The sequence below is a fragment of the Bos mutus genome, chromosome 3, assembly GCF_027580195.1.
Source record: "Bos mutus isolate GX-2022 chromosome 3, NWIPB_WYAK_1.1, whole genome shotgun sequence".
Taxonomy (NCBI): domain Eukaryota; kingdom Metazoa; phylum Chordata; class Mammalia; order Artiodactyla; family Bovidae; genus Bos; species Bos mutus.
Window position 1 is genome coordinate 90846043 of NC_091619.1, and position 27814 is coordinate 90873856.

Here is a 27814-nt window from a genome sequence, read left to right on the forward strand (position 1 = left end):
GAAGGTTTCTCTTGTTCTGTTCCACCTGCCCTGGATGTCCCCAGCCTGGCGCAAGGCAAGCCTTGGTGACTCTGTGTTGAGTGAGCTGTGGCTCTTGGGAGAAGCATCTTCATTTGGCTAAAGCCGGCTTCCATACTCATCCCAATGTGGGAATTCCCTCCAGCAACTCCAGGGGCTGGGTGTGGGCGTGGGGGAGGTATCTGCTTGAATACCTTTAGGGACAGGGAGCTAACTCAGCAACTGAGAGCTTTTTCTGTCCCTAGACAGTTCTTCCTGTTAGAGAATCTGTCTTCCTTTCAACCTCAAATCTGCCTCCTGTGACACTCCTGCCCTGTCCTGGTCCCGCCTCTGTTTTTGGGGCCTCTGCTCACAGACTCTGCCCCCTACCTTCACCTCAAGCCTGCTTAGTATCCCTTCTTGGCCTGTGACAGCTGACATGCTATATAACTTCGAGTAAGGCCTATTCCCTCTCGGGCCACTGTTTCTTGGGCCCTGGTGGGCTGCACACTCTCAGGTTCTATAGATACTGGCTGCCTTCTGTAGCTGTGACCTACCTCCCTATGAAGTGGGGGCTGAAGACAGATGTGCTGTGTCCAGAGGTAATGGTGACACCTCTACAGACAGCTTGTCTCCTGGTCAGCAAGGCGACAGATCTTGCAAGAACCTGCTGCTGGGTGCTGGAGGGTGGTGCTTGGACCTCCTCTGCCCCCGAGACCAGTGCACAGCACAGACACCTCCGCCATGTCTTGGTTAGGAATCGGGAGTCGTTGTAGCCCCTTTCTCCCTTACCACTAATAGCCTCCGTGGCCTGGTCCTTCCCCCGCTCATGGCCCAGGCCCTTACTCCATCCCACTGCGGCCTCCCTGGACCAGGGCAGCAGCCCCAGCCTTGCCTCTGCTCCCTCCCTCCTGTCTGTTCTCTGCTCTGCAGCCAAGAGCGCTCAAACACTCAGAGCACTGTCCTGCCCTTGCTCGGCACCCTGCAGGGAGGTCCACCACTCACAGGACAGTCTGCTGGCTGGCCTTCAGGGTCCTTCAAGACCCAGCACGCACCTGGCATCTCCAGCCCCAGACCTCACCATCTTCTTGCCCCCCAAAACCCTCGGCTCTGTGCTCCAGCCCCCCGCCCCCATGTGAGTGATGTCGAAGAGGCATCTTCACACTCTCACGTGCCTGGAAGACCCTTCCTCTGCTTGTTCAGTCCCACTTTGCCTCAATAGTCACCACTTCCAGGGAGCCTTCCCATCCTGGCTAGGTCAGGGCCTGCTCTGGGCTCCCCTGTCCCTGTGTTTCCCTCCATCCTTGCCGCATACCGAGATGGTCCGATTAAGAGCCTGTGGTTCACAGACTCAGGCTTCAGGAGGATGGGGCAGGGGACCTGGCCAGGGCCTGCCAAGGAGGGGGAGCGGGGGAGAGTGGGTGGGGATCTCTGGCATAGGCCCAGGTCCCCTCCTGCCAGGCCGTGTTTCTGCTCCTTGTGCTGCATGCTCCTGAGCCACGTGTGAGCCCCAGAGAAGCACCTGGCATGGACTGGAGTCTTCAAGTCTGAGCTCCAGCATTCACTGCAGGCCTGCTCTGTGCCAGGACCTAGGGAGGATCTGCAGATGGAAAAGCAGGCCTTGGTCACCTAACTCAGTATGTGACCTTGGGCAGTTGGTTTCTCTGAACCTCGAGCTTCCTTGGAGGTGAAAGGGGTAGAGGACCCAAGTCTCCTTCCCCTGTTCCCCGGGCACATCTGAGCTGCGGTCGGGGTCACACATGGCCCCACAGGGTCCCAAGATGGCAGCTAGACCAGAACTTCCTTCCCTGCCCCCCATCCTGGGGCCTCTGGGGCCTCGGGCCAAGCTTTGCTGGGATCAAGGGGGACAGGGGTTTTGCTCTCTGTTGGTTGAAAAGGCCCGCCCCCGCGTTGGCCAGCGCTTTGGCATTACCAAGAGCCTGCTCCCACGCAGGGTGACCAGCTTGTCCTCATTTGCTTGGAACCGCCCCAGTTTTAAAACAAAAGCTCATGTCCAATGGGACACTTGGCCCGCCAGCCTGCACTCTGTCAACTCCCGCAACCACTCCCCCCGGCTCTGCAACACGGCTTCCCTGTTACCCGTGGATTCTGCTGCTAGTTGGGCAGGGCTCACTCTAAATAAAGAAAAAAAGCTGATTTCTTCCCCCACTTTTGGCAGAATTCAAGGAGACATAGAGCTCCTTGGAAGGTCTAAAGGAGCCAGGGCTGAGCATCCTGGTTGGGGTGCTGGTGTGGACACAGCCAGGACACCTGGCCTTTGATCTGACCCTGCCTCTGACGCAGCTGAGTGACAGCTCTCTCTGAGACTTGGTTTCCCCCAGCCCTGCCCTGCTCACCTCACGTCAATAACATCAATAACATCACATCAGTAAGGTGAGGATTGTTACCTCGACGGCCCTGCCTTTGCGTTCCTGCTGCCCTTTATGTTCTTCACGGCATTTTCCTCCTATCCCTTGAGAGGCGGGCTCAGCAGGATTGCTATGCCAGTTGTTCAGATGGGGACACTGAGCCCACAGGCTCACAGGATTTCAACTCCTTAATGACTGAGGAGAAGGTCAAGTGTGGTGGCGAGATGTGTGGTGGTTACCAGTAAGTGGGGGTCCCTGGCTGGCTGTTCTTCTCCTCCCCACCCCCACTTTGTCAGTGTCTTCGTCAGTCAGAAAAGATGGAGACAGATGCAAGGGAAAGGTAGACACAGGCGTGGGGAGAGAAAGGACCTGGGGTGGGGGGTAGTGCTGGGGCGGCAGGGGTGGGGAGGGCCCAAGCAGTGCTGCTACTTCCTCTGATGGCTCTCACAGTCTGTCTGCACCGACTCCTGACAGATGGAGGGAAGGGGAAAGCTGGTGCCAAGAGGCTGTCACCGCGGGCGGGCAGAGCTGGGGGGAGGTGCTTTGTGGCCAGGGTTTGTATGGGGAGGGGGCAGCAGCTGGTGGTCTGGCTGCTGGGCCTCCTTGGAGCCCGCTCCCCAGGGAACCATGGCTGGGGCGGGAGGGTGGGGGTGTGGGGGAGTCATGGATGCTGTGGGGCGGGAAAGTGGGCAAGGGGTGAGCCCACCCTCTGCCTGGGGCCAACCATGCCCTTGTCCCTGTCCCAGCAGAGACAGCCACCCCTCTCTCCTCCATTCCCTGTTGCCAGCAGAACCTTCCCTCCAAAGATACTTCCTGTCCACTCCTTACTGGGTATCGGGCTGGGTGGGGCTCTGGGGACCAGCACTGAGCTGTGGTCAAGGTGGACAAGGGCAGGGAGAGAGTGAGCACCAGGAGGCCCTTGTGATGATGGCCTTGAGGGGCTCAGAGCAGGTGGGGCCTGGCCTTACATCTGCAGGGCCAAAGCACGTGCACTGAGCCACCCCAAGTGGTTCCCAAGCCCCCTTCATGCCAAAGGGCCTCTTGCTTTTTCTCTAGCCTCTGACACCTCTACAGGACTGGGCAGACCTGGCCTGGGATCGGTTTGGCACCTTCAGTATCTCTTGTTTTCTTAGATGGTAGATTTCCCTGGCGGCGTTGGGTCTCTTTCTGTCTCTCCCAATTCCCGGTGCCCAACACAGGGCCCAGAACTGAGAAGGAAGGGCCCAGTGAATGCTAGTTGAATAAATGAATGGATCTCTTACTTGCACAAACCTGCTGGGATGGAGGTCTCACTTCCTTATAAGGCAGTTCTTTCTATCTACAAAAGCAGAGCTTTTTCTGGTTTTGTCCTGAGAGGCACCCTGGGTCCCTGGCCTGTCATGGGGGCTGTACAGAGACCCCTGGAGGCACTCTAGGTCCCTGGCCTGTCACAGGGGCTGTACAGAGCCCCCCAGCTGATCCTGCTGCCTGAGAGTGGCCCTGTGGAGACTGGAAAACCCCTGAACCCACGCCACTGCTTGGTGGTACCTGACTGGGCTGGCATCCACTACCCTCCGAGGGTCAGTAATCATAGCCATCGCTTACTGAGCCGCTGCCACTCGGCCCTCCCATCAGCCCCATAAGGTGGCACTGTTTTTATCCCTCATCGTGCAGGGGACAGAGATGAGGCAGAGGTAAGGAGAGGCTTCCCCAAGGTCATGTGGCTAGTGTCTGAGTCAGGAGGTGGGGGGAGGGCTGCGGGGAGGGGAAGGCTTCCTGGGGCAGGACTTGCGGGTGTATGGGGCTTGGCAGGGCTGAGGAGCCGTACTCCCTGGAGGTAGATCTGACCCCGCACCACATACTGTCCCCTCCCTCCTTCCTACACGGTTCCCAGACACACCCATAGCACTAAGACACCAACTTGGTCGTCTCTCAGGTGAGCCCTAGGGACCTGGGGCCCAGAGTCCCTCCTGTCCCCCTTGAGGAGCCCCAGGCCCTTGACATGGCCTGTCCTGTTCGGTGATCTAAGAAGTGTGCAGGATGATGGCTGAGAGCCCGAGGTGTCGGATGGGTAAGTGGGAGCTGGGCCTCCTTCCTGCTGCTCCTTAGAGTTGGTCCTGGTTGGAGCTGTCCTCCACATTAATATTAATAACGGCAATCATTAATGATAAATGATGGTGTGCCTACCCCCTACCAGAGCTGGTGGGTGCCCTGGGGGAAAGCCGAGAGAAGTAGAAGAGGGGACCAATCCCGAGAGCAGGCTGTGCACTTTCTATTGCATTTGTCTCCTCCCCAAAGCCTGTCATGCCTGGACCCTTGCGGGGGCAGTTTAATGAAGTCCCCACTCCAGTACTCTTGCCTGGAAAATCCCATGGACGGAGGAGCCTGGTAGGTTGCAGTCCATGGGGTCACTAGGAGTCGGACATGACTGAGTGACTTCACTTTCACGTTTCACTTTCATGCACTGGAGAAGGAAATGGTAACCCACTCCAGTATTCTTGTCTGGAGAATCCCAGGGATGGGGGAGCCTGGTGGGCTGCCGTCTATGGGGTCGCACAGAGTCGGACACGACTGAAGTGACTTAGCATAGTGGTTGAAAACCAGGTACCTGTGTGGTGGGACACCTGCTGGCACGGGACACACTTCTCCCTTTCTGCCATCCACAGAGTGATTCCACCACTGGCCCAGGCCCTGTGCCCACCCCTCATGGCCCCCACTGCCTGACTTCACCCCTTGCCTTGGCTCTTTAGATCCTTCCAGAGGCGCTCAATGGGCGTAGTGAGTGACTGTGGTCCCCTCACTGCCCCCGGCCATGACTATTCATGTGACCTTGGGCAAATCAGCTCCCCTCAGTGCCTTGGTTTCCTCATCCGTACAATGGGATATAGTAGTTTCTTCCTCAAAGAACTATTAGGAGAATTAAATGAGATGATGCGCCTAGTGCCTGTTAGTCACTCAATCATGTTTCCTCTTCCGCTCATGATGTAGGAGGAGGAGATGCAGATGTCAGAGCCCCTCTGCTCTCCACGCATGACCTCGGGAATCCTCTGACAGCCCTGAGAGCGGGGATTTGTCTTGTTGCTTTGCTGACGGGGATGGTGAGGCACAGAGAGGTGGGGTGACTCACCCAAGGCCCCTCAGCTTGGGAGTGGCAGATCCAAACCCTGGGCTCTCAGGCTTGAAGGCCCATGCAGGTGTCACTGAGCCAGGCAAAGGGGACGAAGGGCTTAGCCTGAAAGGCTCCTTTGGAACTGGTGATGCAGAGGCTCCTGGCTTCCTGTGCTGATCTGCAAACCTCCAGCCCCCAGATCCCCAATCCCTCTAATCCTGGGAAAGAGGCGGCCCTCGGTCACGTCCATCAGCAGCTCTAAGCACCCTCCCCGGGCCTCTCACCTCCCACATGAGCCCAGAAGCGGCAGGCGAGGGCCTGGGCTGTGAGGATGGGGGATTTCCCCACTTGGTTGAAATCTGTCACAACATTAATGTTAATTAAGCCTCGTTAATTCAGCCCTCTGCTTACGCAGAGCTCCTGACAGCAAATTACTCATAAGTGAGGCGGTAAATTTATTGCTGCGTTTTCCCAAACACTCAGCAGCAAAGAACGTGCCCCAGGAAAGGCGGAGGAAAGGCCTGGAGGGTGAGTGCTGTGTGGTTCCTGCCAGCCTGAACCACCGGGGACCATGGCCCAGAGAACAGCCAGGGTTCACCAGGGAACCTGGTAAGGATGTGCTCTGGTCTAGTCAGAGCTGCCTGGAGATGGAGTGAGCTCCCCCTCACTGGAGGTGTGCAAGCGGGAAGGCAGGGAGCATCGCAAGTCCCTCTGGGCTGGCCCATATCTTCCCGCCTCATCCCTCTTGCCCGGCAGACTGCACTGGCTCTGTGCCTTGTTTCCACTGACAGTGCCCCAGAGTCACACAGTAGGGCTTGTAAAGGGCGAGTTTGGATCTAGATGTGAGCCCCAGAGCCCACCCTGTAAACACCTTCCCCTGCAGTGCAGTCTGAACAGGAGCCCAGTGGCCTGTGCAGGGACCAAAGTACAGGTAGGGCCAGACAACCTGCCAGGGATGCTGCGAAGGCTGTCTCCTGGTCCTGGGTTATAGGGTGCTCTTGGAACCAGGGAAGAGGACTTTGAGCCCAGACCCCCTTACTAGGCTAGGTGTCTAGGCTAGGTATCATAGCCTTCCAGTGAGGATGCAGGCTCTCCTGGGGGCAGTGGAAGCCCCACCATCCTTCTCCCTAAGATCTCCTTCCTTGGTTTCAGACTGGGACCATGCCTGAGACATTTGGAACAAACCCAGGCTCTGGGTACACAGAATTTTAAAAAATTAATTAGAGCATTAAATGGTAGCCCTCTGGGAGAATCCCACCATCTGGCTGTCACAGGAGAGGCAGGAAAATCTATGCATATTTGTCTGGAGTGTGTGAGCGTAATATGAAGCCACCTGTGCATGTGTGAGTGTGTGGCCTATGTGCTGCTGTGTGTGCACAGGGAGGCATGTGTGTCTGTGTTCAGTGTGTGGTGCACGTCCGAGTGTGCAAGCAGGCAGTGTGTGTTTGTGTGCATATGTGCCCATCTGCACGTGCGTGTGCTGTGTGCCTGCACCCATGGGTCTGCATGTCTGCCTGAGCACGCGCCTGTGACCAGGCCTGGCTGTGGGGGTGGAGAATCAAGCTGGGCTGTGTGCAGAGACTGCTCAGCCTCCCCACCCCTCTTGACAGAGTGATGTTCACAGAAAGGTGGGGGTGGGGGCGTGCACAGGTGGGACAGTAGTGGGTTTGGCAAGTGTACAGCTGGCCTGCAGGACTCTGGCTCTCTGGGGCTCAGGAGAGACCAGTGTGGGGCCATGGCTGGAGAATGGCAGGGTGTGCTGGTGGCTGGACTGACCCAACCCTTTAACAATTCTAACAAAAACTTCCTGAGGGCCTACTAGGTACAGAGCCAGGGGGTGGGAGTGTGGAAAAAAAAATCGAGAGGACCTTGCCTCACTATGTCAGGCACTGATACATTATCTTACAACCAACCACCCTGCAAGTCAGGATTCAGCCTCATACTTTTAGATGAGGAAAACCGAAGCTCTGAGAGGGCAAGTAACCTGCCTGAGGTCACACGGCCAGTAAGGGCCCCGCCAGGAAGTGAACACTGGTTCCTTAACTTGCTCCTTGTGGGAGGAGGGCCACAGAGGGCTGCAGACTAGCATCTTCCAAATCTCTGTACTGGGAGACAACGTCCACGTGAAGAAAAGGCTGAGGAGGGTGGAATTGTCGTGGGCGGTAGGCGTGCCCACAGAGCAGGCTCTTTAAGAGGCAGCTTCCCTTTTATCCAAGCTGTGGTGGGACCTATCTGGTGGGGGACCATGCTGGCTCAGAACCCCTGAGTGACGGCCCCCTGTCTGAGGGCTCTGTGCAGTGGCAGGGGTCTCAGCCAGGATAGCAGCAGAACTGAGGTTCTGCTGGGCACCTGCCCACCCCCACCCTCAGCTCACCTCCCACAGCCACGACTGTCTCCCTCTGCCCAGGTCTGGTTGGGGGCCATCACAGAAGTTCTCCTGGGCCCCTGGCTGGAGACACTGAGCTGTGGCCTGTGGCTGTTAACTCTGCCCATGCTGTCTGCCCCTTGGCCAGCTGCAGAGAGGTAGCCTTGGCCAGAGCCCACGGTCCCAGTCCACCAGGACCGGTACCTGAGATGTGGCACCTTTGAAGGTCTGGCCTCACAGCAGGGCTTGCCAGCACCTAGCTGGGTACTCAGCACCCAAGGGCCCCTGCTTGATTCCTTCAGCTTCCCACAGCAGAGACTTGCGATTTTCCAGTTGGAACAAGGGTCATCAGATGCTTGACCCTCCCAGAGTCCCTCCCAGAACACAGGATTAAGGGTGTACGCTGGGGCCTGACTGCACCCAACTCTCCCTCAAGTGGGCCGAGGACCCCCTCTGCCCAGAAAACTTGCCAAGTGGTCCCGTGGCAACACGTGGGCCTGCCTTTTCTCCCTGACTCTGGTGCAGTCATCTCCCAGGAAACAGGGAATTTCCCCTCATTCCCATCATTAGGGTGCCAGGGCAAACAAACAGCCTAATCCAGATGAGCCCTGGGCCACAATCACATTCTCTTTGGGGGTTTTCTTTCTTATTTCCAGCAATTTTGAGGAGACTGAGTAATTGGTATTCCACACAGGTTAATAGAACTGCTGCCTTTCCGTATTATGCCTTAATTTCCTTTATCGCATAGCAAGTTGGAATTAATCGCCCCTCTCCTTCCTTTTTCCCACCGAAACCCATTACCAGCCTGTCTGCTGGTTAAAGTCATTTTGTGGCAGCTCTTGGCTCCTTGCCACTTCCCTGGGAATCTTTCCGACCAGAGCCAAAGAACAAGGAGGGGTGAAAAATCCATTTGTACAAAGTGGAGATCTCCTGTTGAGAACTTATTTCCCTCCCTGTTCAAGAGGAAGGAACGTGTCCAGCCTCCAGCCGGCACAGCTGACTGAGTCCCCTGTTGCCGAGAGCATTCAAGAGGGCGGAATGGCCATATGTCAGTGGTGGGAACAGAGGATTCCTGCACTGCTCAGGGGAGGGGTTGGGGGAAGGGGATAGGCCTTTGCCACTCCTGGCGCCTAAATTAGATGCTGTGATTGGAAGCTTCTAGAGTTCTGTTGTTTCTAAGTTTAAGATTTTCTCTGATTTCAAAGTTGGAAAGAATCTGGGAATCCGTGGTCCTGACTGAGCTGCCTGGGCCTAAGTACTTTAATTGTGTGTTTTAAGATTCTAATAAGATACTCTCCTGGAACTGGAGATTGTGTTCTGTGATTCTAAGGCTATTTTACGATTCCATGAGCCTCTTAAGCTGCAGTTCTGCTCTGTGACTGGGTCTCAGGAGGGAGTGTAAGCTTTGCTGAGGCTGCTTTGGAAGTGTGAAAGGCCCAGGCCTTCTCTGGGCTGAGTTTCCGCATTTATGAAATATTAGGGTTGGATCAGATGGCTTCCAGGTCCCGCCCTGCAGGTGTGTTCTGCCCCTTGCCCTCTTCCATGCCTTTTCCACATAGGTCATCAGCACTGGCCGCCCCACAGCACCTCGGGGACCCAGGAGCCTTTCCATCTGAGCCGCATCCTTTGTCCACTTGCCTGTAGCCCTCTCCCATTCCAGCAGGAAGGCAACTCAGCTCTCCTCCAAAGTCCCAGCAGGAAAGCCGCTGGGAGTAATAATAAGAAATAAACCATATCGTTGACAAGAGCTCCATCGCCCTTGTGGGCTATTGTTGATATTGCTGTTCAGTCACTAAGCCTTGTCTGACTCCTTGCGACCCCATGGACTGCAGCACGCCAGTCTTCCCTGTCCTTCACCATCTCCTGGAGCTTGCTCAAACTCATGTCCATTGTGTCAGTGATGCCACCCAACCATCTCATCCTCTGTCATCCCCTTCTCCTCTTCCCTTCAGCGTCTTTTCCAATGAGTTGGCCCTTCACATCAGGTGGCCAAAGTATATACAATTCACTATATAATTTCAACATCTATCATCTCCTGTACATCTTGCCCCAAAGGGTGTGACTATTGATTGATATCCCCATTTTGTAGGTGAGCAAACTGAAGCTCTGAGAAGTTAACTCACCTGTAGTTCCAGGACCCTGAGTCGCTTGCTGCCTGCACAGCTGCCAGCCACATGCAGGCTGGATTGAACAAGTCATGAGCAGCCCCAGGTGATCAGTGTGATGAGGGAGCCCGGGGGCATCTCTCACGGGAATCTGCTGCTGGGTGGGGTTGCCACCCATGCGCTCACACTTCCCCGCTGAGATGTTGAAAGGCTTCAGAGAATGGACCTCGTTTCCTTCCCAATGCACCAAGAAGCCAGAAAAGAAACTGCCTCCTTCATCTGCTTTTAGAATCTACCTTTTCCTTCTGGATCAAATAAGATTTCTCAGGATGGGCTTCCTCAGCCCCTACTGCTTCCCCATTGGTGCAAAATCAGCCCTGCTTTGAGGTCCTACTCAAAAGGCTCCTATCTCATTGCCCTTGCCCCCCAAGCATGTCTCACCTACAGAAAGGAGAGGCGCTGGTGAGAGCTTCCTCAGGGGTGAGTTCAGCATCCTTGTTTTCAGCTGAGGCCCAGAGAGGGAGATGACTGCCTGAGGCCACACAGCATCATTACCACCCTTGATTCTGATCAGGACCGTCTAATCTTGTTCTGGGTCCAGACGGTTATATCTGAATTCTTGTCTCCTCACCCTGGCTGTAATTTCTGTGAGGGAAGGTCCACCTCTCACCTTTTTCTTTCCTGTTGAGCGTTAGGGATAAAAGGACCTGGATTCTGGTCCCGCCTTGAGCTCTGTGACCTTAGGACAGTCCGTTGCCTTTCAAGGGCTTTTGCTTCCTCATCTCTCAAAGGAAGTGATGCCTCCCTCCCCCGCCTCACAAAGCTGCTATGAAGACCCCTGCTGAAGAGTGGGGGGTGGGGGGCTCACCGAATCTATTACTTGGCACCGCATTCATTCAGAATCCCACTTCTGCCAGATTTCCTTCAGCCTTTGCTGAATTTTCAGCCAGAGACTCCTTGTCCCCAGAACAGCCCCATAGTTCCCCACGGCTGAGCTGCTGCTCCTTGGTGGCCCCTGCTGTAGGGCCCTTGCCCTCTCTTCATGGAGCATCCACCCTGAGCAACGGAAGTGCTCTGCCATCCTCACCACCCAGCTGCACACCTGCCTCCCCTCTAGTGGCGGGTGCTGACTGCACAGGCTGGCAGCACGCAGCCCTGCCTGCATGCCTGGCGTGCCCTCCTTCTGTCCCTTCCGCTCTCCACCTGGAGGGTGGAGGTCCGTGAATCGTGCACATGAAAGCCTGACTCTCATCTCCTCTGATGAGACTGAGGCATGGGGAAGGCAAGGGGCTTGGGGCAACCTGGAGTAGTGCTAAGGCTCTAAGGCTCAGAGTCAGAGGCTCTCCCACCCCCAACCCCCTCCCCCAACCAGGGCCTGGGTTTGCAGAATTCCCTCCCAATAATCCTGTGAAGGGCTTTCCTGCAGCCAAGGGCCCAAGGGCCCAGCTACAATGGGAGAGGAAGGTTGCCCCTCCCTGAGGCCGGCTCCACAGTCTGGCTGGGCCTTGGGATGACTCACTGAGCCCGCTCTGGTCGGGTGGAGCCTCCTGGGGCCTCCAGGCTGTCAACAGGATGAGTGCTGTCTGGCCAGGCTGCAGAGCTTCACCTTGGCACTGACGGCCAGGGTGGGCACAGTGTGGAAGGCTGGCTGAGAGCACTGTCCCGGTAGGTCTGGCCTGCCAAAAATATGGCAGCAAAGTAAGCAGCCTGTGGAGACTTGAGCTGGCGAACGTTCTACCCTCGGTGCTCTGGGCCCCGGGCTGGAGTTCCACTCCTTTGGGCCTTGTTGGAGGTAGAGGGTGTCATCAGACACCGTCTAGGACTGATGCTTGAGCTGGACTTGAGGAGTGGGGGGTTTTGCCACGTGGAGATGAGAAGCGTCTCCTGCAGGTGGAGCTACACAAGTATAGACACCAGGTAGGCAAGCCCACGGTTCGTCCGTGACCGTTGGGTGGGTGTGGGGCAGTGGTAGCCAGGGGTGGGCGAGAGCAGTTAGCAGAGCAGCTTGAAGTGTCCCTGAGCACCTGCTAAACCCTTGGTCAGGTTCTAGGGGAGATGGGAACCCAAAAGGACCAGGAAAGGTGGCTTTCTGATGATGGAGGGGCCTGCAACAGGTCAGTGACTACTGGCTGTGGATCTCCAGCCCCCACCTGGAGCCATGGAGGCAGATTGGGAGGGCCTGGGGACCGAGCCACGGATCCCCTCCTTTGCCAGCCTCACTCTGGACCTGGTGATAGTAGTACCATACCTAAAAAAAAAAAAGGAAGTTAGAGATCATCTCGTCTAATCCAGTCCTGTCATGGAGGAAAAGAGCCAGGCCCAGAGAAGGCAGAGAGCTTACCAAGGTCACACAGTGGAGCCAGGCCCCCAGGCCAGGGGTTGGAGAGAGCCTACTGCTAACACCAGGCACAGTAAAATGGTCTTAACTTCTTTCTAGATAAAAGCCAGCAGCCATCCAGGCACAGCCCTCAACTACTTCGCAGAGCAGTGTCCTAATCCTCAGGCCTCCTACTGGCACCTCCTAGTGGGCAGAGGCTTCCTGGATTGCCAGCAAGGGGCTGAGGGTGACAGAGAGCTTGTACCAGCCTCCTGGGTGAGAAACTCTGGGCCAACACAGAAGGGACGCCCCCAGAGAGGCTGCAGCCCACCCAATCCCAGGAGATGGATTTCCCAATGACAGGGCGTCCTTGCCCATTTATCACCAGGATAGCCCAGTGGCGCTGTGTGCTCAGTCTTGTCTAACTCTTGGCAATCCTATGGACCACAGGCTGCCAGGCTCCTCTGTCCACGAGATTTTCCAGGCAAGAATACCGGTGTGTGTCGCCGTGTCCTCCTCCAGGGGATCTTCTGGACCCAGGGATTGAACCTGCGTCTCCTGTACTATAGGCAGATTCTTTACTGCTGAGCCATCTGGGAAGCCCATAACCCAGTGAGGCTCCTCTCAAAATGCTTCTCCTACCACCTAATTGGTGAAAGCGGTTCATTTTCCACTCAGGTAGGGCTGTTTCCCAGCCGCTGCCTCATGGGCAGAGGGTGGCTGTGTGAATGGGGTGGGGCAGCGTTGAGGAGACAGGTGGTGGTCATCACTCCATCATTCACGTCCTTGTGCCACCTGGTGCCCTCTGAATAGGAACAGCTGGCCACCTTGTTCCTGCGTGCATGCTAAATAACTTCAGTCATGTCCAACTCTTTGCGACCTTATGGACTAGGGCCCGCCAGGCTCCTCTGTCCATAGGATTCTCCCAGTAAGAATACTGGGGTGGATTGCCATGCCCTCCTCCAGGGGATCTTCCTGTCCCGTGGATTGAACCCACATTTCTTACATCTCCTGCACTAGCAGGGGTTTCTTTACCACTAGTGCCACCTGGGAAATCTCACCTGGTTTCCACTCCCTTAGCAAACCCGACGCAGGCTGCTGACTGAGGTGGCATCTGCCCTTGGGGACTTCTCAGGCCCCTCTGGCCTGGCCTTCTTGCCCTCCGCTGCAGAGCTCTGTCCACGGAGCCCTGGGCTTCCCAGTCCAAGTCAGTGGGGTGGAAGCCACAGAGCCCAGAGAGGTCCTCCGGCATTACCCAGCTTGTTGGTGGCAGAGCCCCCTGCAATGAGACCCGGAGCCTTTCCCTCAGCTGCGGAAGAGGAGGCAGAAGAGCTCCCTCTCCTGTCGGGGCTGGTGATGGAGAGCAGGGCCTGGAAGGTGGGATCCTTGGCAGGCTCTGAGGTCTGCCGGTAGGAGGCAGAGCCGTGACTGATGGGGTTAGACGGGACGGTCCCCAGGTCAGAGGAGGCTGAGTCCCTGCTGGGGCTAGCCACGTGCTCTCACCTGAATGGAGGGACAGTGTGTGGGTGGAAACCAGGCAGGGCCCTGGCTGGAGGTCATGGAGGGTTTCCTGACCACGCCTCTGCTTTCTGATGGCTTCCACTCTGAGAATAGAGCAAGTTTCCCTCTAGCTGTTTCCTTGGGACCTCAAATCCAAGTACCAAGGGGGTGTCCCAGACCCAGGGCGGGCAGTCCTGAGCCTGGAAATTGGGCAGGGAGTGGCTGTCCCCTCCATGCTACCAGCTGCTCTGAGCGGCACCCCTTGAGTGGTGCTCGGTCCTGTGCAGACACCTGCCAGGGACCCCTGCTGATCCCATCCACTCTCCCCACACCCACTCCCCCCGCCCCCTCACAGCTGTCACTGGCTCAATACCCTGCGTCCACAAATCACTACGACAGGAAGACCCCTTTGTCGTCTGTCCCTCGGAGACACGCATCTTCCCTGTGGCGACAGGGAGTCCCACATACCCCAGTGATGGCTTGGACCTCCCTTGGTGACAGCAGGGCCGGGGTGGGGCAGCGTCGGAGAGCAGCTGGGATGTGCCAGGGGCCTGGAAGAGGGACTTGGCTGCCGGAAGCCCCAGGGGATCCCCTGGAGCGGCACCGAGGAGCACAGCCCACCTGTGTCAGACCCAGACTGTCAACGGGAGGGGTCCTCACAGATATGCTCACCTGAGGAAGCTGAGGCCTAGTGGGAAGGGATCGCACAGTCTGTCAGGGGTGTGGGGCCACGGGTACTCTTTGGGTACCTGCTTGGCGTCAGATCCTGTGTGAAGGGGACACTGAGATGAAGGAAGTGCTGGCAGGTGCTGGCGTGTGGGGCCAGGGGGACACCCCGCTGAGGACATTGTCCGATTTAAGAACAAAGAGCCCTCCCCAAAGAGTGGTCCTCCCACAGTCTCCGCTTCTTTCTTTCATCTTCTCTCTCAGGCCCTTCACATGCCCACCCCTCCCTGCCCCCCGCCCCCCAGCATCTGCTGCTGCGTTTCCTCTGTCTCCCCAGGTGGGATGAGAGGGTGGACGAGAAAGCGGACTCAGATGTCACCTGCTGATGGATGGTGGTGGCCTGAGCCCCGGAGCCCGCTGGGCAGCACAAAGCCTCGAGCTGAGCCCCTCCCCCTGCGCTCCGTGGGTGTCGGGACACTGTGGGAACGGCCTGCCTCTCTGGCAGCACCGGAGCCTTGGGTCTGACTGTCAGTGCGGACTCAGAGTCAGTCCCTCACAGGACGGGGTCGGGGGGCATTCACAGCTTGTCGACATTACGTGATTCATGCAGGGACCATCTTGAAGTCCCGTCATCCGGCTGAGGTGTGTGGATCAGGGTGGCAGTCTTAGAACCTTGGGTTCTTGGAGAGTGAGCACCTTGAACCCTCAGAAGCTGTTCTAAATGTTATATTAGACTCATGGGATCTCCCCCCAACCCCCAACTCACGGGATCTTTAAACTGAGGGTTCTTAGGAACATCATGTGTCCGGGATGGGATCAGTGTCGGGTTTGAACCCAATGCTGGGGGGTGCTGTGAGCCCAGGGTGTTATGGCCCCACCAGGGCTGCTGAGGGAGGGATGGGGCAAAGGCTGATGTGGACCCCTCTCACCCTGCTTTCAGTAGCACAGCTCCATTTTACTCTATTTTATACCCTGGGGTTTCACTTAGACAAAGCATTCCTCTGCTTGAAAACAAAGTTTTCCAGGCCTGTGCTGTGTGGCAGCTCTGTGCCACAACCCGCCACAGCCTTAGAGGGTGGCTCTGGCTGGCGGGTGAGCGGGCAGGCAGACTGGGCCTCCAGGGAGGGGGTGCAGGTTGCTCTGGGCCACCGTCTCCTCCCCCTCTCACTCCCGCTGTGTTGTTGCTGCAGCCAGAGAACACTCCGGGTCCGTCGTCCTGTTGACTGGGGTGACAGTTTAATAGTAGCTTCCTGGGCTGTCATTTAAATCTGCCTGCCAGGTTAGTAGGCCAGGGGCGGGCTGGCACGCCCCCTGCCCCCACCCCGGATCTTCCTTCAGCTGGCAGCGGTCGTCTTGGCAACGCCGGGGCCTGGCGAGCTCTGCAGAAGGGTAACCATGGGGGGAGTGGCTCTTTCATCTGCCCGACCTGGGTACCAGTGGCCCAGCTGCCTTCGGGCTGGGCTGCAGGGCCAGAGCCAGGACACTTGGGGCTGGTCCAGGCCTGGGAGAGGAAATGGGAACAGATGAGTCCCCTCTGTGCACAAGTCTCCAAGGTGGGGGTTTACATCTTTGCTCCTCCAGACTCTCAACTGCCCTGGGAGGGAAGGGATCTGCCCCAGGTGGCTCAGAAACAGTGCTCAGTTGGAATCATCTCATTTGTGGGTCTCTGCTCTGCCATCAAAAAATGTTCCCTGAGGCCCGCGACCTGTCTGCAGGAACCTGAGGGCTAACACAGCCCTCATCTCTCTCATCTCCCCGTCCTGTGTGGCCTGGTATCAGTGCCCCCCACCGCCCAGCCATCCTGGGCTCACCTCTAGACATGTCCCTGCTCTTAGGACTGAAACTCTCAGCTTCGCTCAGGGCCAAATGCTCTGGGAACAGTGTTTTGTGTTTTTCATGGCTTGGTGGAGGTGGCCCAGAGACAGAAGATTGGGTACCCGCCTCTGCTGTGTGACGATAGGCCAGTCCTTCCCCTCTCTGGACCTCATCTTCTGATCTGTAGGATGCAGGGCTCGTACTACAGCAGTGTTTCATCAAGTGCAATTCATTGCACTGGTTTTTCTTGGGAAATTAGTAGACATGGCATCCAACAAAGATGGTCTTTGACTTAACAAATTTGGAAAGTATTGCAGGAAACAAAATCAATCTGATATCTTTCCTGTAGGCCTCTCAGGGTCCTTGGTGAGCCAATGGGCATCAAGAATCTCCCAAAGGGAAAAGAATAAAGCTTATGCCAAACATCTGAATGGATGGTCCCCAGCTGTCTGTTGGGGTCCCTCGTCTCTCCTCCCCTGCTAGGGCCTGATGGTCCACGTACCCACCCCCACCCCCAAATACTGAAGGAGACCTGGGTAGCTTGGAGCTGTGGGTTTTGTTGGCTGTCCTGTGATTAGCAGGGATAGGGGATTAGTCCCTGGATATGCTCAGGGAAAGCCAGGCCGCTGCACTGGGCCTCTGAGGGGCAGCCTGGTGCCAGGCAGGGTGAGTTGGCCCATGGCCTAGTAGAGCTGCCAGGCCCCTTGCCCCTTAAGTGTCGAATGAGCCCCGAATGGCCACTCCACTGGCTCCTCCACACCCCATGCCGTTATCCCTCTCCTTGAATGCCCTTCTCCGCTCTCCTTACTCCCGCAGCTTGGCTGACCTTTCTTTCTTCCTTGAACACAGTCCCTTCCTCCAGGAAGCCTTCCCTGACCCCTGGGATGGTTGGGTAGCCCTCCCTGGCTTCCTGGCTACACAGTGTTACCAGGAGACAGAATACCTGGGCTCAGGTGCACGTGTGTGCTGTGCCTTTGATCTGCCGCCTCTCCCTGGGCTTGGCTTTTGCTTCTAGAATGGGAGAGCTGCAGAGGGGACTTCAAGGCCCTGGGCTCTGACAGGAGGGAGCATTGTGATTGCCAAGACGAAGCCACACTGAGCAGTTCTGCCCTGCAGCCCTGACTAATCTTTGTTTTGAAGCCCCCTGTCTGCACTGGGGCTGTGGGATGAGTGTGGGTGGGGAATAACAGCATGAAGGATGCACATTGTCTCGGGGAAGGGGCGGAGGAGCTGGGAGGTGCTGAGTGATCATAACAATTTCACAAGATCATAGGCTCTGGGCACAGAGAGGGGCTGAAGATGCAGTCAGCACCACACCTCCATACCAGATGAGGAGGTGGATGAGCCAGTGTCACACACACAGCAGCTGAGGCTGCTGACTTCACACATCGCAAACGCACACCTTTCTGCTTTTCGTGAAGTCCAGACACCATCTAATATAGCCCGACTGCTTCTCACAGCAACCCTGCGTGGTAAAGCAGGGATATGATCCCTGAATGTGGATGAAAAAAGTGAGACTCAGAGAAGTTGTGTAACTTGCAAAAGGGCACACAGCCCACAAGTGGCAGAACAGAGTTCCATCAACCGTGAGCAGCCTGACACTTTCCTTGGTCTGCGTTCTTGTTATGAAGAGCAGCTCTCGCCTCCTTTGTCCTGGATTTCCCATTCTCTCCCACTCGGCCATGGGGTTGGCCCCTCCCCACTGCCCTTTGGAATCCCGAGTCCTTTGTGGCAGCCCATCTGTTGCCATGGCACCAGATTATGATGTCGCAGACCCTGGATGACTGTGTACCATTCCTGGGCCGTGGAGGACAGGGATTCACAGAGGTGGGCATTGTCCAAGGGGCGACTGGCACAGAGGGACATAAATCCCTGGAAATAGAGAACCACGGCCCTGAGCCCAGCTTGGGAATCACCCTGGGAGCTGGAGCCAAGGCTGCCAAGGCCAGGAGAGTGGGGGCTGGCCTGGCTTGCTCTGACAGCCTCACAAGACTGCTGATCCCTCATCTCTTGGCAGGGCTGATGTAGCCTCTCTATACTGATCCACCCCACACTAGGATGCTCGCTCAGATCCCTTTTTGCCTTCTGCCCTTGTGCCAGTGCTTCCTGGGGGAGCCACCCTCGCCACTTGCCCAGAGAGGGAAGGAGCTTGCCCAGCATCACCCAGAGAGGAGGTGGCCATGCCAGGATTTAGACAGCTCTGCTTCCAAATCCTTCCACATGGTCACACTTCAGACAGGGCCCGCCCAGGTAGTTTAGCCCAGTTCCCAGCATGAAACTGACCATGCTGCCTCAGTTTCCCCAGGGTGGTGCATTAGCCAAGCACAGGTCGTCGAGGCCCAGGTTTACTGCACATTTCTGGGTACATTCCAGGGGAGCACTTCAATGTAGGTGCCTCTGGTCTATGATTGACCTTCCACATTGCCTTGCCCTGCAGCCCCTGGGATCTAGTCCCACTGCATTTGCCTCTCTGGGGTCCTCATTCTTAGCCTGATAATACCGTGGTGGCTAAGGGACTTAGCACAGAGAGCCCAAGCTTTGGCAGCTGCACATCGGATTGAAATCCCACTTCTGCCACCTACCACATCTACCTCTTTGAGCCTCAATTTCCTCTTCTGTAAAATGGAATTAACAACAGCTGTCAGGATAGCTATAAGTCGTCACTGGGATATTGAATGAAAGGTGCTAGGGTGGAAAATGTTCAAACTGGTCATGACAGTGAATGAATCTGTTCCCTAAAACACTGCCAGAGGACATGCACCCTGAGGCTGCCATTTCCTCCCCTCAGGACTGTGATGGTGCCTGTGGCTGCTCTGGCTTCCTCGCTTGGGGCCCACCAGGACCTGGCACACTGCGGGAGGCCAAGCTCACTCCCAGAATGCCAGGGAGGAGAGGGTGCTTGGTGAGCATCTGGCTGGCCCAGGCCCAGCGATGGAGCCCCTCCATCACCTTCTCGGTCAGCCTGGCCCTTCTCTCCTGGGGTTTGCTGGTTGTGCACTTGCACTAACAGGCCGGGCCGATTCCCAATCCGTGTGCTCAGGGCACAGATACATGCTCACCAAGCACCGAGTTGGAGCTTCCGTGGACTTTCCCATCTACTCCAGGGCTTTTGTTCCATATCTGATGCCACTGGGCATTTTGTTTGGAGAGCCCTGGTGGGGAAGAAGGTTGGCTGACAGTGAGGTCAAATTGTGACCTCTGCTGCCCCCGAGCTGTGACCTTGAGTGTGTAACTTAACACCCTGGGACTGAATTTCCCCACGTGTCAAGTGAGGGCCACAGCAGGCCTTTCGTCGTGGGGTTTCCTGGTAAAGTGTTAAGCACAGAGCCTGGCTCATGGGATGCACTTGGAGAATGTTAGAACAGGAAAAAGAAAGCACAGGAATAGATGTTTCTTTTTCGGATGCAGAGCTTCCTGTGAAGGGAGCACTCTGGAAATGTCCAGGTGCCAGAGCTCATAACTGTACTTACTCTCTGATGTGTCATAGGCTGTGATTTGCCAAAAGGCGGTGACTCAATGGTTATGTCTGAGCAAATTCTGGGAGAAAGGGAAGGACAGGGAAACTCACCATGCTGCAGTTCAGAGGTCACAAAGAGCCAGACACGACTTAGCGACTGAACAACAGCAACATTGGTATCTATTACCCACGTCAACCCCTGAGTGCAGGGCTCAGGGAGGGCTTTCAGGGTCCTGGACTGGGAGGCAATGAGCTGGTTCTGATCGCTGTGGTGTTGTGTTTCCCTGGGCCAGCCCTTTTCTGTCTCTAGGCCTCAGGCCCCCATCTGTAGGTAGACTCTGATTCCTCTGGTTTCTTCCCACCCTGCAAAGGCAGAGATGTTCTTCTAAGGAAAGTGTGAAAGCTCAGCCTAGAATGCAGATGCACTGCAAAGATTTCATTGAAAAGGAAGGCAGAAATGGAATGGATTCAGGAGCCCTAGTGTCTGTCCTCAAATCCTTGTTGGGCTGCTCAGGGGGAGGGAGCAGTCCTGTGGCTCCAGAGGAGGCCAGAGGGCCTGTGGGAGGATTTACATAACCCGAGGCTGGTCGCTGGGAAGGCGCTTCCTGGAAAGAGCTGGAGCCTGGCCTGCAGGTGTAGGAGCAGCGGCTATGTTTCCCTTGGGTTCAGTGGGCTCCACTGAAATTACCCTGAGTTGGGTCCTGTGTCGAATCTGATGTAATAGCCACACTGGAGGAGCATCGGGCCAGTGGAGGGACAGGGAGAAAAGCAAACCATGTTGGTCCCTGAGTTGGTCCCAGTTCTGCTCCCAGCTGTGAGAGCCCAGCCTGTTACGTATATCCCCCCTGAGGGTGTAGAACACCCCACTTCCTTTGCTTCTAATTCAGACTTGAACCATAAAAACAGCAATAGCTGCTGCTTACTGAGCATCTGCTGTGTACCAGGGTCTCTGTTGCCTGATCTTCATACATTACAACTTCTTGCTACTTCTCCTCGGAGCCCTTTGTTTCTTTCTCCCCATTACATAGATAAGAAAACAGAGGCTCAGAGGTCCAGTAACATCCCCAAGGTCACACAGATAGAAAGAGGCAGAGCTGGGATTCCAGCCTGCAGCGTGGCGGCCTCCCCTCCGGGCTGTAAAGGCCTTCAGGACAGAGACTGATTTGGATGTCTAGAGTCTCTTTCCCTCGCTGTGAACAAAACGTACCTCATTAATCTTGCCACGAGGTGATCACTTACTTTTGTGATTTATTATCATAAATAATAAGCTCCCTGGTGCTTGCAGAAGAGGCCTTGACTTCAGTCTGGCCGGAAGGAGGAGGAAAGGCAGGTAAAGGAACGGAGAACTGGCTGAAGGGGCCAAGGCAACCACTGTATGTGATCTGGGGAGGCTTCCTAGAGGCTGTGACAGTGAGACTGGACATGCGGGGAAGAGAGAGGTGTGATGGGGAGAGGCAGTCCCTTGGTGGTTGGTTGCTATCACCCTTGTTGAACCTGGAGAGCAGGGTCAGGGACTGCCTGTCTCCTCCTGGTGTGGAATGAATAAGTCAGTCTCTCCTGGAGCTGTGGGAGGTCATGTGGTCCAGTTTGCAGACGGAGGACGTTCTGGTCACCCTGTAGCCACCTGACTGTATGTCCTGGAAAAGCCTCCTGTGCCCACCAGGCCCCTCATACTCTTCTCCTTGCCCCACAGCCAAGAAGACCTGTGCAGACAGCGACTTCACCTGTAACAACGGCCACTGCATCCGAGAGCGGTGGAAGTGTGATGGCGAGGAGGACTGTCCAGACGGCTCTGACGAGTCGGAGGCCACGTGCAGTGAGTCCTGCCCCTGGGCTGTGGTGGGGCCTGGCTCTGGGGCTCAGTTTCCTTGCCAGGTCTTCCTGGTGGGGAAGCTGCAGGCTCAGGTGAGGTGATCTGTCTCCTACAGCCCCATAGGCACTTTGTGCTGAGCACTCACGAGCTCCGGTGCTTCTAGTCGCTGGTGTCCGGTGACCTGTGTCTGGGCTTTCTTCCCAGCCCTCTGGCAGCTTGGGCCCTGCTCTTAGAGTTCCAGGAGCTAAAAGCAGCCTCTCTGAAGCCTGATGGTGAGAAGCAGCCAGCACACATGCTCCAGGCCTCCCCTCAGTTTCCCCGACTAGTATTTTTTTTGAGGACTCCAATCATAATTCTAATACTACTAATGGCAGTCGGTACTTGTCTAGCATCACTATCTGCAAAGCGCTGTCTGCTTTCATTCATCTTATTCCCAGGGTGGCCTCATGAGACAGGTACTGTCACGTTCCGATTTCTGCAGAGGTGGAAGCTGAGGCTCAGAGAGGTCGAGTGACTTGCCCAAGGCCACCTAGCTGGGGTCTTCAAGGCCCTAACTCTGTCCTCTGCTCTGGGCGGACTGAGCCTAGGAGCTTGGCCCAGATGGCAACAGGCAACAGGGGCAAGATGAAGGCCGAAGCCAAGCCCCAGGCCCGCCTCCTGCACTCAGCCTTTGTCTCTCTGTGATTTCTTTTGCAGGCCCTAATCCTCAAAGCAAATGAACACCGGGCAGGTCATTCCGTGACATTTGTTAAATTAAAAAGGAGATGAGAAGGGGGCGGGGAAGGACCCGGTGGTCCCAGAGGCAGAGCTCCAGCAGAATGAGCCTGAGACAAAAGGCCAGGAGAGGGACAGCACGTGGAGGGCCGTGGGGCTGAGGGGGACCTGCTAGTCGCAGTCCCCGGATCTTCCTTAGGGGTCACAGTCACCCCAGAGGCAGAGGTGGGAACAGCGGAGCCCAGCGTCCTATCTAGGTCTGTGGCTGGTGATAACTGGGTTTCCTTGTCTCCTAGCAACAGAGCTACCAGTCTCCACATGCGAAACAGGGAACGGGAGAGAAAAAGGGAAAGCAGGAGCCACCCCTGCCCAAGACAAGGGACTCCCTCGTTTCCTTGCACAGCTGCCTCGCCTCCCCATACACACCGCAGGCCCTACCCTTTGCTCACTCCACCCAGCAGCCCCTGCACCCCGATGCAGTCCTGGAGGTGCTGGACGGTGGGGGAGGGCAGCCCAGTGCTTTGTCCCGCGCTTCCGGAGGAACAAAGCCCAGCCACGCCCACTTGTGGCTCCTCCTCAGGGCCAGCTTGGGCGAGGGGTGGGTCTGTTTAGAGAGAAAGAAACTGAGGCTGGGACAGTTTCGGCTGCTTGCCCAAGGCGGCCCAGCTAACATAGGGCAGAGCCATGTGCAGCCCGGAGTGCGTGTTTGGGGAGGGGAGCTGTGACCGCCTTGGCAGTCAGCCAGCTCAGCCATCCAGACCCCGTGCCTGCAGTTACCCTGGACACTGGGGATGGAGGGGAAGGGAGCGTCATCACAGTCATTACTGGGGTCTGTCCTGTTGCCGAAGAACTATGCTCCTGCTCCTCCCCACATCTCTGTCTGTTTGCAGTGGTGCTCCTTTCCATCTCCCTCCTGCCCAGCCCTGCACTTGGGCTGCCTCCCTTCTCTGCGTGCCCCCTCCTCCCCTTCTCCCTTGCCCTCTTTCTTCATCCTGCCTGTGTTTCTCTCTGTCTTCCCTCCTCTTGCCCCTCCCAGCACTTGCTGCCTTCCCATCTTCTGGGCTGTGCTGGGCTAGAGTGGTGGGGGGTGGCGGGTCTCTGGCCTCACACCTTCTGCCTCCCCAGGCCTGCTTCGGGCTCAGCTGTAAAGCAGTTATCAGGTAGTTGAGTAACTAGAAGCCTAGAGATGCTGAGGGCCCTGCTTCTAAGACACACAGGTTGTTCGTGGCTGGTCTGCCTTCCATGACAAAAGGCAGGCTCTCAAGTCTCTCTGGGGGTTGACAGAGTACTGTGTGGGAGCTGCCACCAGGGGAGTTGGGACACCCAGCTCTCTTCTCTGCATCCTGGGAGTCAGGGGGCTCTCCCAGTGATGCAGGGTGAGTCCTGCATGCTCTCCTGCCCCATCTGAGCTGTAGTCTCTAACATTCCAGAGTTCCAGAGACCATGATTCTAAGACTCCTGGACTCATAAGAGTCTGAGGTCCTTTTCTCCCTCGCCTGTACCCAGCTGGGCACAAGGCCAGGATCCCACTTTCTGTGCAGTTACACTGGTCACAGGTGGGAAGGCCTGTGTGTGGGGAGGGCTACCTGGAGGAGGTCAGCCAGTGTGGGACCTTGAGGGCCAGGCAGAATTGGGGGCAGCAGGACCTGGTAACAGGCTTGCTCATAGCCTCCTGACCAAGTGAGAACCCAGCAGCCAATTCACTGCCCATTTAGTTGGTGTTGTCATAGCAACCTCCACAGCCTACCAGGTTCCTGGGGACTGTGCCAACTTTTAGGATAGATCCCCTTCCCCACCTGCAAAGAAAGATTATAGTCAGTAGTCAAATGTAGTGGGTTTGATGTCTGATATACTCGGGTTCAGGTCCTTTAACCTGTGAGACCGCAGGCAAGTTGCCCAATCTCCCTGAGCCTTAGTTCATTCATCTGCAAAATGGGGCAATGGTACCTATCTTACATGGGTGGTGAGGACCAAATGAAAAAAAACGCACTCACAGTGTCGATGATGGAGGAAATGGCAGTGTGATTTTTATCGAGTTTTGACGTTAGGCCCTCTCCCCGATTTAAAATCTTCGAAGTTTAAGTGAAGATGCTTTGCGTGAAGTAGGGAGGGATTTGGGAGCAGGTTCCCATGCCTGTGTTCCCCTCTATATAATCTACATCTCACTGGCTGGGGTTCCTCCCAGATCTCTTTCCTTCTGGTTCTGGATTCTGTGGCTGTCACATTGAGCCAGGAGTCACAGTAGGAAAGCCCGGACATTTGCCTAATGAAAGTAGCATTTCAGCTCTAATTATAGCTCCCTTGATTGGGGATGTTTGTGACCCACCTTCAGGCATCTGTTGGGAGGTGTGCGGCATGTGGGTAGGGAAGCTGGTTCAAGGTGAGTGAGTTACAATTCTGGGTGCTGCTTATTGAAAATGAGGTTTTAATCATGCATGTTAGAGCCTTTCCATCTGGAAGAGGGACCTCACTGATTAACCAAGCACACCTTCCTATCAGAGATTTTCTGAGCTTATCCAGCAAGTCAGGGGCCCACCCAGCTGACCCTGTGAGAAGGAGCTTGGTGTGACTGCCCCCTTCTGCACAGTGGGACATCCATGCCATGCTTCCTGGGGCAGCAGCTGGACCCCATAGTCACCACTGCCTGAGCCCCTGGCCTCTGGGAGCTAGCAGTCCCTAAGTGGAGGCTGTTGGCCCTGCGCGTCCTGTGACCTGCACTGCTGATGTGCTTGCTCAATAAGAAGCCGTCAGGCACTTTCCTTCCTTCAGTCAACAGACATTTCCCTCTTTATTAATTTGTGGGCTTCTGAATTAGATAAAGGATGGTTGGATTTGGATTTCTAAGACAAGATTCTCTGGGAATTTTTAAATGCCTGCGATCACTCTGGAGTACAGTGGCAGGCCCTTGGTGACTTGGAGGATTCCTGATGTCTGAGGAAGTGGGGCTCCTCATTCCTGCCCCTGAGAACCTGGAGATACTTGGACAGCAAGCCAGAGGCATTCCCTGGGGCATCTGTTTCTGAGAGAGAGAGCGAGAGAGCGAAAGAGATGGAGAGAGAAGGAGAAGTGTTCAGGTCAATGGTGGGGGCTGCATCATGGAGGGCCTCTGGACTCTAATAAGCTGTGATGTCTATCCCCAGGGGTGACACCTGGGCCCTCCCAGCCCTTTGCATTTCATGAAATAAAACAAGGGCAACTGTTTGCTTAGTTCCAAGTTTGCTCCGGGTTCTGTATAGGGATTTCCATGTTTCTTCATATAAACACCCACCAGCTCTGGGAGATGATGTAACCCCATGTGCCGGTGAGGGGAGCCAGGGTGCAGAGAGGTTAAGTGACTTGTTGAAGGACCTTCATGTTAGTAAATTTGATGTGGAGTCCAAACCCATACTCTGTCTGATGCCAAACCCACGCTCTATCTCCCGCGCTATGCTGCCTGGGGCCTCTAGCTTCAATTATCCTGAAAGTGGGCATTAGACAGCCACCTCCCATCTTGCAGACTTGCCTAAGCCAAGGCCCAGTGAGCCTCCTCCCTGCAGTGACCCTCACCAGGGTCACCAGGAGACCATCGGGGCCTACTTCCCCCCGTGCATTGTGAAGTGCCATAAGTTAACAGTGTTTGGGGTTGAGGGACCTGGGGAAGATGTGCAGCTCTGCTCTTCACAAGACTTTGAGCAAACGACTTATGCTCTCTGGGCTTCACTCTCCCCATCTGTAAAATGAAGGTGATAATAGCCTTCACTTCATGAAGAGATTGTGCAGTGGTAATTTACCTCCCTGGCAATTCAGGAGACACAAGTGACACAGATCCCTGGGTCAGGAAGATTCCCCTGGAGAAGGAAATGGCTATCCAGTCTGGTATTCTTGCCTGGAGAATCCCATGGACAGAGGAGCCTGGTGGGTTACAGTCCATGGGGTCTCAAAGAGTTAGACACGACTGAGCACACACACTTGAGGAGATGCTGCGCGTCAACACTCCCCAGAGCAGCTTCCGGGGCTGAGTAGTGAGCGGTCTGACCCAGGAGCTCAGAGGGCGAGGTCCGTGTCCTGCTTTGGGAAATAGCTGCATCACAACAGAGACAGCGAGGTTCCGGGAGAGACAGCGGTTGTCATGCCCAGCGTCCAGTACCCTGGGCAGGTCGCTTCCCCTCTCTGGACCTCTGTCTCCTGTCACTCCAGCCAGTGCTCCTCAGTGTGACCTCCAAGGCCTCTTGTGTCCCCCACATTCCAAGAAGGTGCCTCGGCTCTTTGAGGGTAGGAGGGCTGGTGTCAGGCACTACTGAATCCTCAAGAGCCTGTAATTAGAGCTGTCTATTTAGGGACACAGCAAATGTCTTATTAATTATAAAGAAAGGAAGCAGACGGATTGTTTAATCATTGTCCTTGCTGAAAGGTTATGCAATTAACTGTATAAATATTCATTCAAAGTTCAAGCAGCTGCCTGCTGCACTGGGGTATGCAGAACCAGGCCCCCGGAGATGGTACAGATGGGTCAAGGGCCGTTTCAATCACCTGGACTTTTGAGCAGAGAGTTTGGGGTTGGTTCTGGGCCATGATGTATGGATGTCATACATGTCATGTATGGATGTGAGAGTTGAACCATAAAAAAGGCTGAATGCTGACGAATTGATGCTTTGACCTGTGGTGCTGGAGAAGACTCTTGAGAGTCCCCTGGATTGCGATGAGATCAAACCAGTCAATCCTAAGGGAAATCAACCGTGAATATTCATTGGAAGGACTGATGCTGAAGCTGAAGCTTCAATACTTTGGCCACCTGATGTGAAGAGCTGACTCATTGGAAAAGACCCTAATGCTGGGGAAGATTGAAGGCAGGAGGAGAAGGGGATGACAGAGGATGAGATGGTTGGATGGCATCATTGACTTAATGGACATAAGTTTGAACAAACTCCAGGAGATGGTGAAGGACAGGGAAGTCTGGCATGCTGCAGTCCATGGTGTCATAAAGAGTTGGACACGACTGAGCAACCGAACAACGATGATTGGGCCACTACCCTACCCATAGGAGAGTGAGGGGTTTGATGGAAAGGGCAGGGTTTAGTCAAAGGACTGTAGACTCTGACTCTCACTGCTGTGCATTTGGGGCCAGTTACTCTGAGCTTTGGTCTGGGTCTCTCTGAGCTTTGGTTTCCTCATCTGTAAAATGGAGTGCTTACCTGCAGGACCAGTGTCCTGCTCTGTTCTAGGGGTGCCCCTAACTCCATCTTTGGTGCCCCTGGAGTTTCCACTCACAGCCTGCAGGGCCTGCTTATGTAGCAGGGAGAGGGTCAGGATGACATGGGAAAATATCAACTCAGCATAAAGTAGCCTGCCCCACAGTAGGTACTCAGTAACCACGGCTCCCTAACAACTCCCCATGAGCATCTGTTTCCTGAGGCCTGGCGCACAGGTGCTGCCTCATCCCTCTGTCCCCTCTGTGTCAGGGGCTTGCAGACACACAGCGCCTCCTCTAACACTTTTCTGGAAGCAGATTTAAAAGACATGAAATCTCCTGTATCTTTTGGATTTGCAGAATGGTAACCCAGGGGTTCTCAAATGGGGTGCCTGAGAACCACCAGGGCACGCAGGGGTGGGTGGAGTTGCTAAGATGCCT

The 27814-nt window shown here is 55.7% G+C and overlaps 1 protein-coding gene across 12 annotated transcripts in view; it reads left to right on the forward strand.

Annotated features, from left to right (window-relative positions):
• LRP8 (LDL receptor related protein 8) overlaps positions 1-27814 on the forward strand; it is an 80110-nt gene that overhangs the window by 14007 nt on the left and 38289 nt on the right. For all 12 annotated transcript variants that reach the window (XM_070368023.1, XM_070368025.1, XM_070368026.1 and 9 more), the window contains exon 3: positions 21373-21495. In XM_070368023.1, coding sequence (XP_070224124.1) covers positions 21373-21495 — 123 coding nt within the window. The remainder of the gene's footprint in view (positions 1-21372; positions 21496-27814) is intronic.